This window comes from Haliotis rubra, unplaced genomic scaffold (genome assembly GCF_003918875.1).
Source record: "Haliotis rubra isolate DU_JTF1 unplaced genomic scaffold, ASM391887v1 Scf299, whole genome shotgun sequence".
Classification (NCBI taxonomy): Eukaryota; Metazoa; Mollusca; class Gastropoda; order Lepetellida; family Haliotidae; genus Haliotis; species Haliotis rubra.
Window position 1 is genome coordinate 319,225 of NW_025766967.1, and position 17,845 is coordinate 337,069.

At 42.1% G+C, this 17,845-nt stretch overlaps 2 protein-coding genes across 2 annotated transcripts; one reads left to right on the top strand and one right to left on the bottom strand.

Annotated features, from left to right (window-relative positions):
• Positions 1–1,108: 1,108 nt before the first annotated feature.
• LOC124282339 lies at positions 1,109–2,140 on the top strand. The gene has a single exon (XM_046718306.1). It carries the CDS (start codon positions 1,109–1,111, stop codon positions 2,138–2,140), a length of 1,032 nt encoding a protein of 343 aa, XP_046574262.1.
• A 1,152-nt stretch (positions 2,141–3,292) lies between these two features.
• On the bottom strand, positions 3,293–17,845 carry LOC124282341 (polypeptide N-acetylgalactosaminyltransferase 1-like). The gene is made up of 11 exons (XM_046718307.1): positions 17,215–17,845; positions 15,676–15,829; positions 13,346–13,512; positions 12,215–12,379; positions 10,561–10,765; positions 10,197–10,313; positions 8,788–8,974; positions 8,520–8,633; positions 8,173–8,268; positions 4,216–4,337; positions 3,293–4,032 (listed from the first exon to the last, which is right to left on the bottom strand). The coding sequence occupies exons 1-10, from the start codon at positions 17,843–17,845 to the stop codon at positions 4,272–4,274; spliced, it is 1,902 nt and encodes a 633-aa protein (XP_046574263.1). The 3' UTR covers positions 3,293–4,032; positions 4,216–4,271.

The window sequence follows — 17,845 nt, forward strand, 5'->3', positions numbered from 1 at the left end:
TAATAATAAAAAGTTATTTAACAAACTGTCATTAGAATATTGACACAGTTCACTATTTGTCACGAGGAAGGAGTGCAGAGAGAGGAATCATAATTCATGAAATTTAAAATTCAGAATGATAGAACAATTATAATGCATCATGCCAAATTAGAAAACGATTGTACTTGTAGTGTTTGAGTAAAGCGACCAAACATCATAAGGAAAGGTTTTCTGTCAGACTGTAGATCCCAGGACCGCGTGTCATCGTGTCACGAGGCGGATGTGGTGGATCATGATATGAACCACTAGATCTGCCTGGATCATATTGAAACTCCTTCTATCAGCTCAATGATCAGGTCGTTGCGTGACCTTTCCATATCTCACACAGAACCCTTTATGTTTTATGAGCCTGATGTAGATAAACATTTATCAAGGAAGTAAATACTTCATAACTGATGTGAGGTGAGATTGTAAAAGAGGCTTAATTCAAAACGGAAAAGTGGTTTAGCGTCCGTGGCTTTAAAACACATCCAGACTGCTGGCTGTGCACACACAAGGGACTTCGTAACAGATTAAATGCCTGTTTATACTTCGGATACAGCTGTTTAGTTCATATAGGCCGGGAAGGCAATAACGACATGCGATATCCACACTACCGACATGCATAATACCATTATGTGTCATCGGGTGAGTAATTTGTATGTGAAAGCTATTCAGTCCCAAATGCATGTGCATTTTAGATCATGACAACGTTTGGTTTCTTTTCAAAGAGATTTTTGTACCAATCTGACCTTCGACAAAACACCGCCCTGTTTATGCTACGTTGTTATGTTTACCTACAGGCAGTTATAATTACATGTATGTCTTCAACATTTCTCTAATGACGTTACAGTATGCTCGAGTACTATTCAGGATACTGTGTGGCACTTAGGCACTGATAATTTAATGGGGGATGATCTTCGTCAGAGGCATCGAGTTAATATTCTTTCTTGAAAATCCTAACTGATAATTACATTGATAGCTCTTTTATTCTAAGGTTACTATTTTTCTACAGAAAGTTCGTCTCGCGTTGATGTTCCTGGTATGCGCGACCATCTGTATTACTGTTGTACACGTCATGGGAGTCGAGATGCATGTTTTCAACATCTTGAACGTGAAGGATACGGTTACAATCAGCACATCATCACCCAGACTCAGAGGCGGGAACGTGCGCAGACGAGATCAAGGGGAGACAATCCAGGATAAATACATCATCTACACGTGTAACACAGGACGATGTGGCGGTCTGGCGGACAGACAGAAGGGGATTGTCACATCCTTTGTGTTAGCTCAGATGCTTGGACGGCAGTTTGGTATCAGTATGTACAAGCCGTGTGAGATCTCGGAGTTCGTCACTCCAAAGGACGTGAACTGGACTGTTGATAGACGTACATTGTCACGTTTACAAAAGGAATGGATTGTTGATCTTGACGGTAATGGCATGGGTGTTGCTATGGCTACAGGAGATCTGGAAGCAATGTTCCAGAAGGAGGGTACTATGTACACTGGAAATATAGATTTCGTCCCTTATCTCATGAAAAACCCGTTGTTTCAGAAAGTGTCTTGGGCTCGGAATTTAAGTCACCTTGATATTTATAAATACGCATTCAAAAAGCTATTCAGACTTTCGCATAAAACACAAAATACATTCGATGAAATATTTGGAACGATTGATCCAAATCACGAAAAGCTTGTCTGTGCCCATATACGCATGGGTAAAAGCCGGACAATCCCAAGAGATAACAGTCGAAAGACTCTTCAGCCTCATCCGGAAAGTTTGATCCGTTTTTTCGAAGGGAAGGTACATCCGGGATATGATAGGTTGTTCATTGCAACAGACTCTGAGCAGATCAGGGTGCAATTTCAGAAGGCATTCCCTGACTCCTATCTCGAAGTGAAAGGGCAGATCGTCCACATAGATCGTCCATCTGGAACATTCCAGTGTTCGGGGATGGAGAAGGTTGTCCTGGACCAGTATATATTGTCAGTATGTGACACTCTGGTGATGTCTGTTAGTGGTTTCAGTCGACTTGCCGCCATTCTGAGGGGTCGGGACGATGATCTGTTTTTGGCCACAGGAAAGAACATAACAGCAAGTCCAAGACTTCCTCCAACACTGTAAGACTGTGTTCTTGTCAGATCTGTATGTACTTTTACAGAGACGGGAAATGTATTTCTCCGCTGCTCGAAACCTCCAGAATTATGTCTGTAGGGGGAGGGCATGTTTAACTGTTTTGATGACCAGAACGCCCCACGGACAATTTCCATTTGCGAAAAACCTGTCTTCTTAACGAATGACGTTTTGTAAGTGAGATATTCCAGCAGTAGCTTCTAGTCTGGACAGCCATATGCACAGACTAGTGTGATAATGTCAGGTGGCACTGATACTATCAAAGTTTCGGAAATGTATTGCGGCTGGGTATTAAACGTTTTAGTATATTGATTTAGTATCCGTTTATAAGCTGTCGTTTAACGAGGCACTCAGCATTGCTCCAGCTATACATAGGCGTTTGTATATAATTTTGTCCTGTTCACACCATCCAGTGGTTGATATTATGAACACTGTTGATAGATAATATCAGTAATGCAGTGAACCCGAGTCTGACATCAGAATCCCATAAGTTGACCCTACCGTGACGTATAGGTTGCATGGACCTGTAATCGTACTCGGAATGACGAGGTAGACACCACTTCAAGAATATATAAGAGACAAATCCATTTCCACATTTGTAAGTACTATATCATGAGCCCTTGTTTATGAAACACTCTTAAATAGTGATGATACCAGTGATGATACCAGGTGAGGGTATCCTGCCAATCGGGTTTCACAAACACGGGCAAAGGTTGATCAGTCGATCACCTTAAAAACACTGGGAACATTTGTACATGTCAAAATAGGGAATTGCTTCAGATATCTTTTCGTCAATGGCGCCTCATAGTTGGACATGTCTTCCACACGTCTAACAGAAACCTTTTTGAAAGCCTCACTGAGGCCTTGAATGATATTGCCTTGATCAAGCAACGTTTAGCAGGAGTTGTTGAACAGTGACATTCCATCATAAGTCACAATTCTGGGCCAGATTACCACCCGAAGAGAAATGCAGAGTCATATGCATAAAAAAAACAAGAGCAAACGGCGAGGAGCACAAGTTGTGCTCACAGGTATGTCAACTTCTTATCTAAACGGTTTACGCGCAGCCTTCAAATATTTTACGTGCACCTATTAGACTAAAAATCGGCTACCAAGCCAAACTTATGATTGTGGAGCATGTGATGATTTGTTAAGAAGTATGTTTTTATTAAGCACGGTTAACGATCAAAGAGGATAGACCGTTCTTTGATTAGACATCTGTAGATATTGTGATAATTACCACTGATGATACGAATCAACACACGTAATACAAGAAATAGCCAAGCATAATTCATCAAAATTGCAACTACTCACAATTCACCTGTAATTAATCAAATAAAACATTTGCACAAATTCACACCGGGTATAATTCATTTGAAAGCCATATATTTATAAGAAGGAAATGCAAACAAATGCACATGATTTTACTCGTTTCATTCAGGCCGAAACTGTAACGGTCTCGTAGGTTCGCTAAGCAGTGTGAAGCCCTATGTCCGCATCATGATTCCACTGTCAAACAATGTGAAGACTATGTACGTGTCATGTCTCGCTGACAGGCTGTGTGAAGACATATGTTAACACCATGATCCGACTGCCAGGCAGTTGGAAGTCCACGTCATGTCTGACTACGAGGCCGTGTGAATACTTATGTTAACATCATGATTCCACCGCCAGGCAGTTGGAAGTCCACGTCATGTCTGACTACGAGGCCGTGTGAATACCTATGTTAACATCATGATCCCACTGCCAGGCAGTGTGAACAACTATGTCCGCGTCATGTTCCACTGCTGCGAGGAAGACGAATCGCAGATTGTAATTTCAGCTGAGCCATCTGGGTTGGCTTGGAGACAGAGCTGGAGCAATCGATGGTACATTGTACCGTCCTGAAACAAAGTTGAATATAATGTTATTTAGGTACAAAATATATGTGTTAGTAGGACTACATGATCCACGGTGCACAATACATACATTTACGAAAGACTAGTATATGTAAACGCCGCTCTTGTTCTTGATGTAATTAGATACGTATCTAGCATGTCATTATCCGACATTGGCACTCAACTTACCTCCCTGTATTCCCAGTTGTGTCTGTCTGCGCATGTCCGCTGCAGATGGAGGCTGGTCATGTCCGATGTACAGACGGATATGTTATTCTGTTGGAAGTCTCCTGTAGGGTCACTTGCCACAGCTACAAGTATATGAAATATGTAAAGTGTTTATACCACCAATCATAAGACACACACGTATAAGTAATATCACGCCATTAATATTTGTATATAAACGTCACTAGTGACAGATAACATGTTACCTGTTATCCTCAATAGTCACTGATTACATGATGTATTGACACCGGTAAATCGTAGTATTACAATATATAAATTATGTATATGTATACAATCGTGTAATCAGTCACTAGTGAAAATAATTGAAAACCTGTCATCTGTCACTAGTGACTGCTAGTAACATGTCGCCGAGAAATAAGTGGTATTTGAGAAAGAAATCCTCTTTTTGTTATAGATATATAGTAATGAAATTATTTATGTTTCGATTTATCAACACAAGGGGGTATCTCAGCCATATCAAATGTACCTGCTACACTGGGTAATATGGTGCATTAGGTCTGGTGGCAGTTGTACTGTCAGCAGAGCGAAGTCTGACAAGGACTCGCTAACGTCCTTACCAACTTCACCAGTGACCCAGAAACGATAAACTGTATATCCTGAATATAATACCTGCTAGTTTTCCTTCTCTGATGTCTCAGCTCGTGAAGTAAAGTGAGGGCAACATTTTCACTCGTGACTACAATAAATATCTCCTGTAAATAACACAGTACAGAAGACACGAAAAACGTGACCCACAATCACGTGGCAAACCACAGACCAGACGACATACACGTGACGATACAGAACACAGGAAGTCACACAATAAATATCATATGCATCGTCACACCTCATGTTGTCGACACTCACAAACAAACCATATAGCTCACGATGTATACGCCCCGCTACAGAACACATAATACGTCACATATCATAAGAATCATTCAACACAAGTCAAAACACTGATTACACAACAGTCGCGTTTCCTGCTGACTGGGTCCCGTCCTATTGCGGAACTTAGTATAATAACCAGTCCAGAATTTTGAGACCATCTCATTCAACTGGATACATAATTATTAATCAGTATTATTTTATACATCTAAGCACTTGTATACTGCAACACTACGCTCCTTCTAATCTTTGCAAACACGTCGTGCAGCGTGCTCTGTCGTACAGTGAGTACTGACAAACGGAAACATGTAAATCGTGAAAATCTCAAAACGAGGCTATCCCGCTAGAAAAGTTTGGCGGTCTGGTTCGAACTTGATATTATATCAATCACATTGTGCGTTACAGAACTACACCGAATAAGCTCACAAAACACATAACAGGTGTAACCAGTGAGCCAGATGCATTTGTGAATCATTGTACGACCTCACCAAAAGAGGGGCAGTCTGTGACCTCTTACTTAAGGTCATGCTGCCTACACCTCGCCATAAAATATAGAAATACGATTAGGGTTTAAAATTAAAATGTATTAGTAAATACCATTTTCTTATGAAACAAGAAATTGGAATTCAGTGTAACCATAGCTGTTTGTGATGTCTATTTTCACACGAGAAAATTAGGATCGGCTGAAAAGTAAGGCATTGTCTGAATAGGTTAATAAGAGTCATGTTTCGGAATGCACATCATTGAGCACACACGAACAAGTACAGACACACGACACACATCGTGTAAAAGAAAATAATTACATGTCATTTCATGCATTCTGATCACACATGTTGTGTGCATGTTACTCACAAGTCCCGATACTTCTTATAGTCTGTCTCATACGTTCTGGCAGTATGCTGACATGTTTGATGTATTTCAGTTCGGTTATTTATAAATAGCCGTCAGATTGATGTAATGAGACCATTGACTGTGGTTTTCCGTGTTTTGTTGTGTCTGGTGTGTGGAGTGTGTTGTATTGTGAGTGTTGTATATGTGGTTTCTGTGCCGTTCGTTGTGTAGCGGGTGGTTTATCGTATATCGTGTGTGGTGTGTCTGGTGATGTGTGGTGTGTCTGGTGATGTGTGGTGATTTGTTTTGATGTGTGGTGATGTGTTTTGATGTGTGATGTGCCTGATGATGTGTGGTGATGTGTGGTGTGCCTGATGATGTGTGGTGATGTGTGGTCATGTGTGGTGTGTCTGGTGATGTGTGGTGATGTGTGGTGATGTATGGTGTGTCTGGTGATGTGTGGTGATGTGTGTTGATGTTTGGTGTGTCTGGTGATATGTGGTGTGTCTGGTGATGCGTGCTGATGCGTGGTGATGTGTGGTGTGTCTGGTGATGTGTGGTGTGTCTCGTGATGTGTGGTGATCTGTGGTGTGTCTGGTGATGTGTGTTGATGTGTGGTGATGTGTGGTGTGTGGTGTGTCTGGTGATGTGTGGTGATGTGTGGTGATATGTGGTGTGTCTGGTGACCTGTGGTGATGTGTGGTTTACAGGGACGGAAGGTTTTTATGGGCATTTACAGTAATTTAAAGCAATTGGGCAATGTAAATTTCAAAACATATTTCAAAATATTTGATACAAAAATTAAACCAATTTTGCTATATGGGGCAGAGGTTTGGGGGTTTTCTCGGTTGGAAGCATTGGAAAAGGTTCACTTGTACGCATGTAAAAAAGTCTTAGGAGTAAAATTAAATACCCCAAATGTGATGATCTATGGTGAATGCGGTCGCTTCCCACTTTATCTAGAAGCACAGATAAAAGTTATCAAATACTGGGTAAAGCTCTTGAATATGCCTGCATTAAGATTTCTAAGAAATGTTATAACATGATGTATTTGTTTGACACCAACGGTAAATCAAATTGGGTAACGAATGTTAGAAATTTTACTAAATCATTGTGGTTTTAGTGATGTAATTTTGTCACAAAAGATTACCTGCCCGAAGCCATTTTATAATGCTTTATCGCAAAGATTAAAAGATATGTACATTCAGACCTGAACTCATCTTTAATGTGGTGATGTGTGGTGTGTCTGGTGATGTGTGGTCTGGTGATGTGTGGTGATGTGTGGTGATGTGGTGATGTGTGGTGATGTCTGGTGATGTGTGGTGTGTGTGGTGATGTGTGGTGATGTGGTGGTCTGTGTGATGTGTGGTGATGTGGTGGTCTGGTGATGTGTGATGTGTGTGGTGTGTGTGGTGATGTGTGTGGTGTCTGGTGATGTGTGGTGTGTGTGGTGTGGTGATGTGGTGATGTGTGGTGTGTGTGGTGATGTGTGGTGTGTGTGGTGATGTGTGGTGTGTGTGGTGATGTGTGGTGATGTGTGGTGATGTGTGGTGTGTCTGGTGATGTGTGGTGATGTGTGGTGTGTCTGGTGATGTGTGGTGTGTGTGGTGATGTGTGGTGATGTGTGGTGATGTGTGGTGATCTGGTGATGTGTGGTGATATGTGGTGTGTCTGGTGATGTGTGGTGATGTGTGGTGATGTGTGGTGTGGTGATGTGTGGTGTGTCTGGTGATGTGTGGTGATGTGTGGTGATGTGTGGTGCATGTGGTGATGTGTGGTGATGTGTGGTGATGTGTGGTGTGTCTGGTGATGTGTGGTGTGTGGTGTGTGGTGATGTGTGGTGTCTAGTGTGTGTGGTGATGTGTGTGATGTGTCTGGTGATGTGTGGTGATGTGTGGTGATGTGTGGTGATGTGTGGTGTGTCTGGTGATGTGTGGTGTGTCTGGTGATGTGTGGTGGTGTGTCGTTTCTGTGTGTTACGTTTGTTGTGCAGTGTGTGCGTGCAATGTGTAGTGAGTCTTGTGAGGCATGTGATCGATTGTGTGAATCATGTAGAATATAATGAAATCCAAACAGGGCTCGGTGAATGACACAAAGCAAAGTGGTAATGTCAAGCAGGAAAACCACACGTTGTCCACATTTAGCAGGACCAACCACAACACCACGCGTCAACATATCGCAGGATGGACACCCTGCACCTACCTGGTTCTCACCCTGTCCATGACACGGCCTCAGTTGGAGTCTTCCGCTCTCTCCATCCAGGCTTGTCATGCACAGACCGGAACCTGTTGGTCTTAGCTGTCGATTAAATGATAAGTGGTTTCACACAACCTGTAACAACAGCTCAGTATCACATTCAAAGTAACTTTATGCATTGTACCCTTGTGGTGATTTGTTATTGTTCCGTTTCTATATGCTAGAAGTTGCTTCTACTACTAGTACTACTACTACTACTACTACTACTACTACTACTACTACTACTACTACTACTACTACTACTACTACTACTACTACGGCATGCCCACAACTTTGCAGCCAGGTGGCCTCACCTCTCCAGATGCTACGTGTTTTTCCGGGTAGACGTTGCGCATGTACCAGTGGAAGTCGTGACAGCGAAGGCGCTGCCTCAGAGCTTGACGTGAGGATATGTCACCATAATTGTCCTGTTAAAAATATTCATAAGATATATTTTTACTATAGTAAGATCCTTCCATCATGATTAAACATTAAAACGAGAAACATATGTTGACTGAGACATATATATTCTTACAAATTTGGGACATTTGTCGCGAAAAGTACGGAATCCTGCATGCTCACCGGTTTCAAGAAAGATGCACCAAGCAGATAGTTCTTATAATCATCCATCCACACTTCAGCTACTCTCGCAGAGTTCACGTTAGCGGCGTCCTGTCTGTTGGGCCACGCGACAGGGTTGGAGTTCCCGGAACACGTGACCAACTTGTGAACATGGCAGCAGGTGTACACTACCATTGCACATCCAAACCTTTTGCGGGGGGAAATGTATTGTGATTATGAATTTGGTAAACATCGCACAATATGATGACTGATAGTATGACCACAATAACACGCACTGACAGTAATCATAATAATAATAACTAACATACTTACGGAAAAGAAACCAACCTATTCAAAGAATATCATGGACACACCAACTCATGCCCAAACGTCTTGAACGTGCGAAGGCAACAGGATGGCGAGGAATTCCACGCGTAAATGGTTAAGTATCAATGCGCCATTGGGGCAAAGTCATGCTAATGTATCTGACAGAGCAGAATATTCGAGACCCCCTCTCCCACGTCTAAAGGTACACATGCAAAATGTGCCTGGTGCGCTAACTGACAATACTGGTCAGACATCATTGCAGGAACCGTCGGTTCCCACAACAGCAGATCAAGTGCTTTACTGGCGCGTGGTCCTGTGCTCAAAGCTCAAGTCACAAATCGGTGAAGTTAAGCAGCGTCGAGCTCGGAGAGTCCTTGGATGGGTGACCGTGTTTGGCAGCTTGACTCCTGAGAGTTTCTAGGACTTCAGAAACAACGAAGCACATGTGACACATGTGGTCTCACCTTAGGCAAGTGAGTTTGTTCAAAATTGTCTCTGTTCACCCAGCAGGAAAATGGGTACCCGGTGGAAAAAGTCATATGACTATAACCTTCAAGCGCCTAACAGGCAGCATGGGTTATCCGGGGTAATAATGTGCTGCGCCTTGATTGTTAGCGCTATGAGCATACCTAGTGTGGAGTTTGGCGCTATATAAATGGACACATTATTATTATGTTTGTCCTCAGATCGTTTAAACTCTGTCAAGGAATGTTATTATCCTGGGGCCTCCTCAACACAGCCCCTAAAAAAAAACCCCAAACTATTGGTGCTTCAATTTCGGTACCTCCCAGTCTTTTGATAAACTTTGGGAGAGAACCCTGGTTTGCTGTCAGGAATACAACCAGCTCTACTGACACTATGGGTAATATGGGAAATATGAATGGTGCAGGGTTGGGGAGTCTCCACATTTTCCAAATCGATGTTGCTGGTTTTGAGCAAAAGCGCTTCCTATAAAGATCCAATTCCTGTCTGTAAAGAGGCAAGGGCTCTGGGTGGATGAAGAGCCCAAAACCTCTTTAGTGCATTTATTTTATTCTGCCAATAACATGATCTGGAAGTGTTAATGTTTGACCAGAAGTGTGCAAATTGCAATATCCTCTCACCTTAAAGGAGAGTTCCAGGTTTTCCCTCCCCAAAACATCATCCCAGGATCAAAACCTCCGAGCTGTTCAAAGAAGTCCTTGTCGATGGCAAATACACCCCCCGGGATGGTGGGGGATCTGGAAATAACGCTCACTCGTATAAGACATTAACATTTAATACGTGTTACCGATCGTCCTGGCGCTCTAGATTAGGTAGATGACTGGTTCATTGGGAGAGGTGTGTGTGATGTGTGTTAAAATGCGATGTAGCCCTACAAAAGACATTATCATAAGTTTGGACTAGTCCAAACAGCCACACACCAAGGACGTATGAAAATGTCGGAAACCACATCCCTCCCCCACTGTCAACTACTCATAGGTTTACCTTATCGGATCAGTCTCTGTTCTGTTCTGTTGATGGGCAGGAATGGCATCCCACATGAACCTCAGGCCTTCCCAACGAAAGCCACCTCGATGTGTAGGCAAAGATGTCCGGGAACTAAAGTCATGGGCATCAATAGGAGTTATCACCGGGAATGTAACTGTTGTGGAGTCAAGTGATATTCCCTCCAACAATGGTTCAAGCCAACCTGTTGAACAGGGATTAAGTTGCGTTAGTTCTAATAGTGACGTGTATAAGATACATGATACCTACATGCATCAGCTCATCACCGATGATCACGTACTGTCACTAGTTTCGCAAACACATTGTAACAGTTATAGGTAAAGACAACTACATTCATGCTAATGCCAGTTATGTAAATCTTGTGCAGATGAAGAGTTGACGAACGCATATTTCTGCCTTCTTGGCATATTACTGTGGGTGTGTTGATGTATAAACTCTGTATGCACGGGTGGGCATCACTTTTCTCACACATTTGGAAGTATATATAGAGAGCACAAAGGATGCTTGTTAGTGTAAATGGCTGGTCCGCACGGAGAGGATTTATAGTAGGCACTGAGGGGCCTATTTCAAAACTTGAGATTTTGAAACCATGTACTCTTCTTCCAAGGCAGTCAAACCACATCCTTCCATATGATGATCGGTTTCGGGTCGTTTCACCCCAGGTAGTTTCACCCGGGTGGTTTCATCCCAATTCCAAACCAGATCAATTCATTCCATATTAGGGGTTGCTTCACCCCTAATCAAGAGTTGCTTCACCCAACTAATTGAGTAAACATGGATAATGGTATTAATGTTTAAATCTGTCAATCCTAATTAGGCAATGTTTTTACAACAATCAGGTAAGTGCTGAACAATAAATGTGGTGTGCTGGATTGCCACTTTATGTTCTTGCGCCGCTCTTGAGAAGTGAGGCTGACCAAGTGAAAACCCAAGTGTGCCTGGTTCAAAATGTTCTTCTATCAAGAGACAATAGGCAGAAATTCATGAAGATCCACGAGAAGCTTCTTGACCTCTGGACACAGTGCACAGACAAGGAACGCTCCACAAGGTCATTCCTGTCCAAGGCAGCTACTCGCTATCGTCACTGAAGGACCGATCCACTGACTGACTGACTGACTGACTGAGTTTGGTTTTACGCCGCTATTAGCAATATTCCAGCAACATCACGGCGGGGAACACCAGAAATGGGCTTCACACATTGTACCCTTGTGGGGATTCGAACCCTGGTCTTCGGCGGGACGAGCCAACGCTTTAACCACTAGGCTACCCCACCGCCCCAAAGGACCGATCCAACACAGCCAATATGGACTGATACAATTATTCATACAATCTGAATATGCTGTTTCGACACTATACATAGATGAATAAAATATTGAAACAATTTTACAGTTAAAAATAATTATTTGCTAGGGTGAAACAACCTCTAAATGGGGTGAAACTGTATGGGGTGAAACAACCCGGGTGAAACAGCCTTGGGTGAACCTGTGCTGGGGTGAACGTGTTTGGGGCGAAATAACCAGTTACCTGCTGACCTCTGGATAGCGGCAAACGGTTTAAGACAAACAACGTTTCGATGGTATGTAAAAAGTGGAGATGACAAACGACACAATAGGGTCAACGAGTAACCTGTTACCTGGGAAACATTCAGTGTGTGAATCCATGAAGATCAGGACTGGCGCTCGCGCAACGGAGTAACCAACGAGCCGAGCACGTGCCACTCCCTGTCTCGTTTTCGTGCGGATAAGTTGGACCTTGACGAGAGGTGCAATGTGTTCTTCTAGTGGGGTCTTCAGATAACCTTATTGGATACAATGGTAATTTTGACATCTGATGATTGAGAGAACAGGAAATATGGAGATATGGACAGTAAAACATATACACAGGCGAAATGAGAACGCATAATTAACCTATGCATTTATCATATATTTTACTCCCGCCTCCTGACACATTTATTAGTTGTTTGTTTTTTTATCCTATAAGAACATGAAGCACTTGGTTCCCTGACATACCTATTTACTTTGTATTGATGTTCAAAGAGTATTCGGGGGCAGTGGGGTAGCCTAATGGTTAAAGCGTTGGCTCGTCACGCCGAAGACCCGGGTTCGAATCCCCACATGGGCACAATGTGTGAAGCCCATTTTTGGTGTCCCCCGCCGTGATGTTGCTGGAATATTGCTAAAAGCAGCGTAAAACCAAACTCAGTCAGCCAGTCAAAGAGTATTCTACAAAATATCATATACGATAATGTGTGGATCAAAACACCCCTGGGCATTGGTCAAATGAAGATTTTATCAGCTCATTGAATAACTCTGCTTGTGTGGAACTGGGAATAAATCGATGTACGACGACATATTGACTTCAAGGGCCAGGTTTCAAAAGAAATAGTAGATCACTATTGACGTAACATATCCTTTACCAGAAAATGGACTGTTATTTAACATAAGACGCAGTATCTCAGCAGATGGCTTTCAAGGAACCTGTGTGCACTGCTCTATTCTTTTTACGCCCAATGGATTCGCTGAGTTGTCGAGTCTGGACTTTCTCAGACGTGGAGGTTATATATTTACGACGGCGAAAGAGATGCGATTGCTGTGTTGAATCTCAGTTCTATTTATCTGAAGAGCTTTTTATTGGCAAAGAAAATCAAAAAATGTTTCCGGCTCTCGTTCTCCATTAGCATTTTGTATTCTCCGCTATCATTAGGGAGACTATTCAGAGATAGGATCATTACTGTCTGAAATGTAAGTATTTCAGTATTATTTACTTTTATCGGATAGGTCATCCACAAGAATGATCTCCCTCAGTAGTTCCGGTGGCGATCTGTCCAGTATGCTGTGAACTGACCGGAGGAGTGTTGACCAAGCCTCGTTATGGAATGATATGATGACACTGACTTCCGGTAACTTAACCGGGTAGAACTTTGTCCTGCAACTGATGAAGGTATATTTCCTCCCCAAATAAAGGATTTTACCTGATCATCTTTTGTTCAACCGTCGATTTGGAAACTCCTCGAAATAAAAATCTGATTGGAACAGCTCCTCATTTGAGGGAATCACCACAGATGTCAATATTTACGGAAAGCATTTCCGTCTTTGATTTCGAAGGTAAAACTTGTTATATAATGAACTTAACAAATATAGATGACAAAATTCAGATTCCATGTAATATTCAAGATATGTGTGGTAATACGTGCTGGCCTAAGACTTGATAGAAAATTGACTATTATAAGATATTTTCGATATTTAGATTGTGCGTTTATTCAAGAGGTCAACGCCAGAGACTAAACAGTCTCGATTATCACACGGGTCAGATTCCGTTCGGAAGGTTAATAATATGGTCGAAAGTGACGTCACTTTTGTGACGTGCGAGTACACCAGCAGTGTCTGATTGTTTAGAATACTTCTTAAAGAATGTTCATCAATTAGGAGATAAACATCATGTGTTGGCCAATTTCCGGGTGTTATTGAGTATTTGAAGCACGGGAGTTCATTTGGAACCGACGGCACAGGGATTCATTTGGAACCGACGGCATTAGCCGAAGGTTTCAAATGAAATATTCCAGTGCTTCAAATACTCAATAACACCCGGAAATTGGCCAACACATGATGTTCATCGACATTGTAAACACAAAAGTAAACCAAAAGGCACACACGCGTTTTTGTGTCTGCACTCATTGACATCGAGTACGGGTACAGCAGTGAAGTGTCATCAGCCGGCCGTTTCGGCTGCATCTCATGGTAACATCTGAACTGCTCATTTGTGTTTTCATGCGGACTTTACGTCACAAAATGAGTTGAATGACGTCACCACTGCTCACGACGTAACAATACAATGGTGTGGTCGATGTTTGTACGTATTAATACGCAGCGTCGAATACCATTCAATCATGTTTTTCAATCACATTAAAGAACATAAATGAGCAGTTCCAGATGCTACCATGGGAACCAGCTGAAACGGCCGGCTGACGACACTTCGCTGCTGTACCCCTACTCGATGTCAATGAGTGCAGACAGTAAAACCCATGTGGGTCGTTTGGTTTATTTGTGTGCTTACAATGTCGATAAACATCATGTGTTGGCCAATTTCCGGGTGTTATTGAGTATTTGAAGCACGGAATGTCACATCGTGAAACGCAGTAGCCGCTTTACGAATAGCTGCGACACACAAACTTCCCGTGCGTTTACCTACGCGAGTAAATTAACATTATGGAAAATCAATGTTTGATCACATGAGGGTCCGAACTTTATTTGATGGCTGTTACATCAGTGTTTCATCAATTCAGAGCGACCACCAACTCATTGAACTCTTCTCGTCTCGTCTTGTCAGTCAGTATCCTCGACATCACCCCAAAGTTGTAGTTATGATGTGTTTGTTTGTTGCTTAACAACGCACTCAGCAATTGCAGTATGAACATAATCATGCTGTATCTTCAAGATTACCTGTTAATTAATCCTAATTAAATTTGAGGCCGATCGCGTACTTATCACTCCATTTGTTTTAAAAAGTCATGAAAAGAAATTAGTGAATCCACGAACAGGCAAACTTTGAGAAATTTTAAATATAAAATTTCGTCAAATTTGTATGAGGTATACCATTGTTAAAAAACAACATATATTTAATTGGAGACTGACTAAGATAAATTATACATTCCTTGGGTTTTGTCGTCCATGACAGTGACATGTTTAAATATGCTACGTCATGCATGATAAAACATTTCAATAAAACAAACAATCGACGTTCAAAAACATAATAATATGAGATAATATAGGTTCAACAAATTTATAATTTTCCGAGGTATTTCAACCAGAGATTCATTGAGGCAGACATATATTAGTTCCACAAGACTGCGATATCAATTATGTTTTCCAGTTAAAAGCAGAATCTCAAACACATGATAAATGCACATATTTAATAAATTCATAAAAAATATTAACGTTTACACTAAATATATTAATATCAAAAGACACATTTGACGTGATAACAAATCATTTGAAGCCCGAGCTTTATTCTCTACAGAGAGTCTAGGCATGTTGTATTATCTCCGTATACAGGTATAATATTACTGATTTGTAGCCATCGGCCCGGCTGCCATACCTTGTCAGTCTGTCGTCCAACAGCCGTCGTCTCACAGAGACCATGTCACTCACGAACTGGTTAAAGTGGTTCTGTTTGTAACCCTCCGCGTATTGCAGTCTGCGCCGCTCAGAGAGTTTGTCATAGTCCACTGTGACTGGTGTTCCGTATTCCCCTGTGAATAGCTTAACCTCATGAAACATTCGTTCGCTGGTGCATTGTAATGTTTCAGTTATCAGAAACCGGAAGTCCTGGGTTCGATTTCAACATTGGTAAAATGCGTGAGGTACATGCCAGACGTCCGCATCCCTCGAATTGCTGACATATTGATACAAGTGCCATATTCACTCTCTCTACAGTTATGTGTTTCACGTTTTGAGGAGGTGAGGTATGGTTAGACGGGGTGAAGTGTTGTTGGGTGGGGAGAGGTGAAGTAGAACGGAACAGTGAGTGAGTGAGTTTAGTTTTACGCCACCTTTAGCAATATTCCAGCAATATCACGGCTGTTGACACCAAAAATGGGCTTCACACATTGCATGCATGTGAAGAATCGAACCCGGGTCTTCGGCGTGATTGGCGAACGCTTTAACCACTAGGCTGCCCATCCACCCTTGATGGGCCAGAGTCGAGTGAGGTGGAGTGGACTGTCTTACACTATATCGAAATGCATGTTTAGCACCTCCGTGTTTGTCGCACGGCGCATGGCATTTACTGTGAAAACCCTCACTCACTCATGCATGCACTTCAGATGAGATATCGTGTACTTATTGTCTGGGTTAGATGGTGAACACTGCGTTGTATACACGTTCCTAAATCAGTTTGTGCGATAGATAAGATCATTCATTATCAGCCTACGCGATTAATTTCACCCATACATAATCGGCCACCTGTGACAGATCAGCTTTCCTTCGTGTGTTGATATACCTCATTTTAAGCAGTGTTGGTTGATCTACAGTAGATACTCGTCAGTCCACCTCTACCATTGGGCTATCATTGCTCAGTATGTCAGAACACTTTGGATTAACATGACATGATATATGAAATATCAACAGACATGTTCCGCAACAACGAACAATATGTGTCATAAAATACCTATTATCATGACTCTCAAAACAGTTGAATTGAACATTCATGAACGCGATAGTTTGACACATTAACATGTGTGGGATGATTTAATGAACATTCTCTGAAATACACAAACAGCAAACTTGAACATTGAATTGCTACGGACTATGTGTTTGTATTTGTGTGTGCATGTTTGAGTGCGTGTGTGCGTGTGTGTGTGTGTGTATGTGATCGTGTTGTGTGTTACACAACAGTGTTATTTTGAGTATAACGACATTGTAATTGTGTTTAGAAATTTAGAGGTCGACAAGAAGCATCAGTGCATGTGTCAATGCATGGAATGTCTACTACATCATTCCATTGAGGCTGCCCAATACTACTGAAAATATGTGAGTGCATAGAATAATGTTATGGGCTCAGTCAGAATTTAATGTCAATGGATTTGTGATGAAATATAATACAAACAAAATCGTGGTTTACACTGTCACACTTTACCTGGTCCATTGGGCGAGTACTGTAGTGTTGGCAGTGGCAGTTGAGAGTCACCGGACTTAGCTGGTCTCTCAAAAGCTTCTATCTGTACATTGTGAGTCTCTCCCTGAGACGTAATCAAGTGGTCCCCCTGTGACGGACTTCCGGTGACGACGCCCAAGTCAGCATTGCCTTCGCGAATGGCCATATCCAAGTCTTCCCCATCCTTGTCCTTCTCAGTGTGGTCAGAGGCAGTTGTAGTACGTAACTGTGTATACAGTTTGGCTTCTATGCTATTTTTGATCAAATTGCTAATGGGATCCGGTGTTGATCTGTGGGTAACATCAGGAAGAGCTAAAACTTTGGAAGCCATTTCATCCTCGGTGTCAATATTGATGTTTTCTTTGTCCGTCATTTTTGGGCTTGTGGTTCCGCTATGTAATACATAAGAAGCAGAGATCGACCTTTTCTTCGACATACTGATATGACGTGGTTCCTGGGATTCACCCCTTCTTACCCTGAAGATACCGTTCCGTAATATTGTTGATTCCTTGTTGTAGTCGATTTCCATATCCAGATACAGTAGTTCCTGCTGTGTCTGTTCCTTGCTGTAGCTTGGTCCAGAGGGTGGAACTGGCTGACGCAGATGTTTCAT

Bases quoted from the DNA above. Each gene is read 5' to 3' on its own strand.
- LOC124282341 (XM_046718307.1), bottom strand. From the start codon at position 17,845: ATGAAACATCTGCGTCAGCCAGTTCCACCCTCTGGACCAAGCTACAGC. The intron at 10,766-12,214 runs GTAACAGGTTAC...CCTGTTCAACAG, and splicing joins ACACACTGAATGTTTCCCAG to GTTGGCTTGAACCATTGTTG. The intron at 8,269-8,519 runs GTGAGGCCACCT...TTTAATCGACAG, and splicing joins AACACGTAGCATCTGGAGAG to CTAAGACCAACAGGTTCCGG.
- LOC124282339 (XM_046718306.1), top strand. From the start codon at position 1,109: ATGCATGTTTTCAACATCTTGAACGTGAAGGATACGGTTACAATCAGC.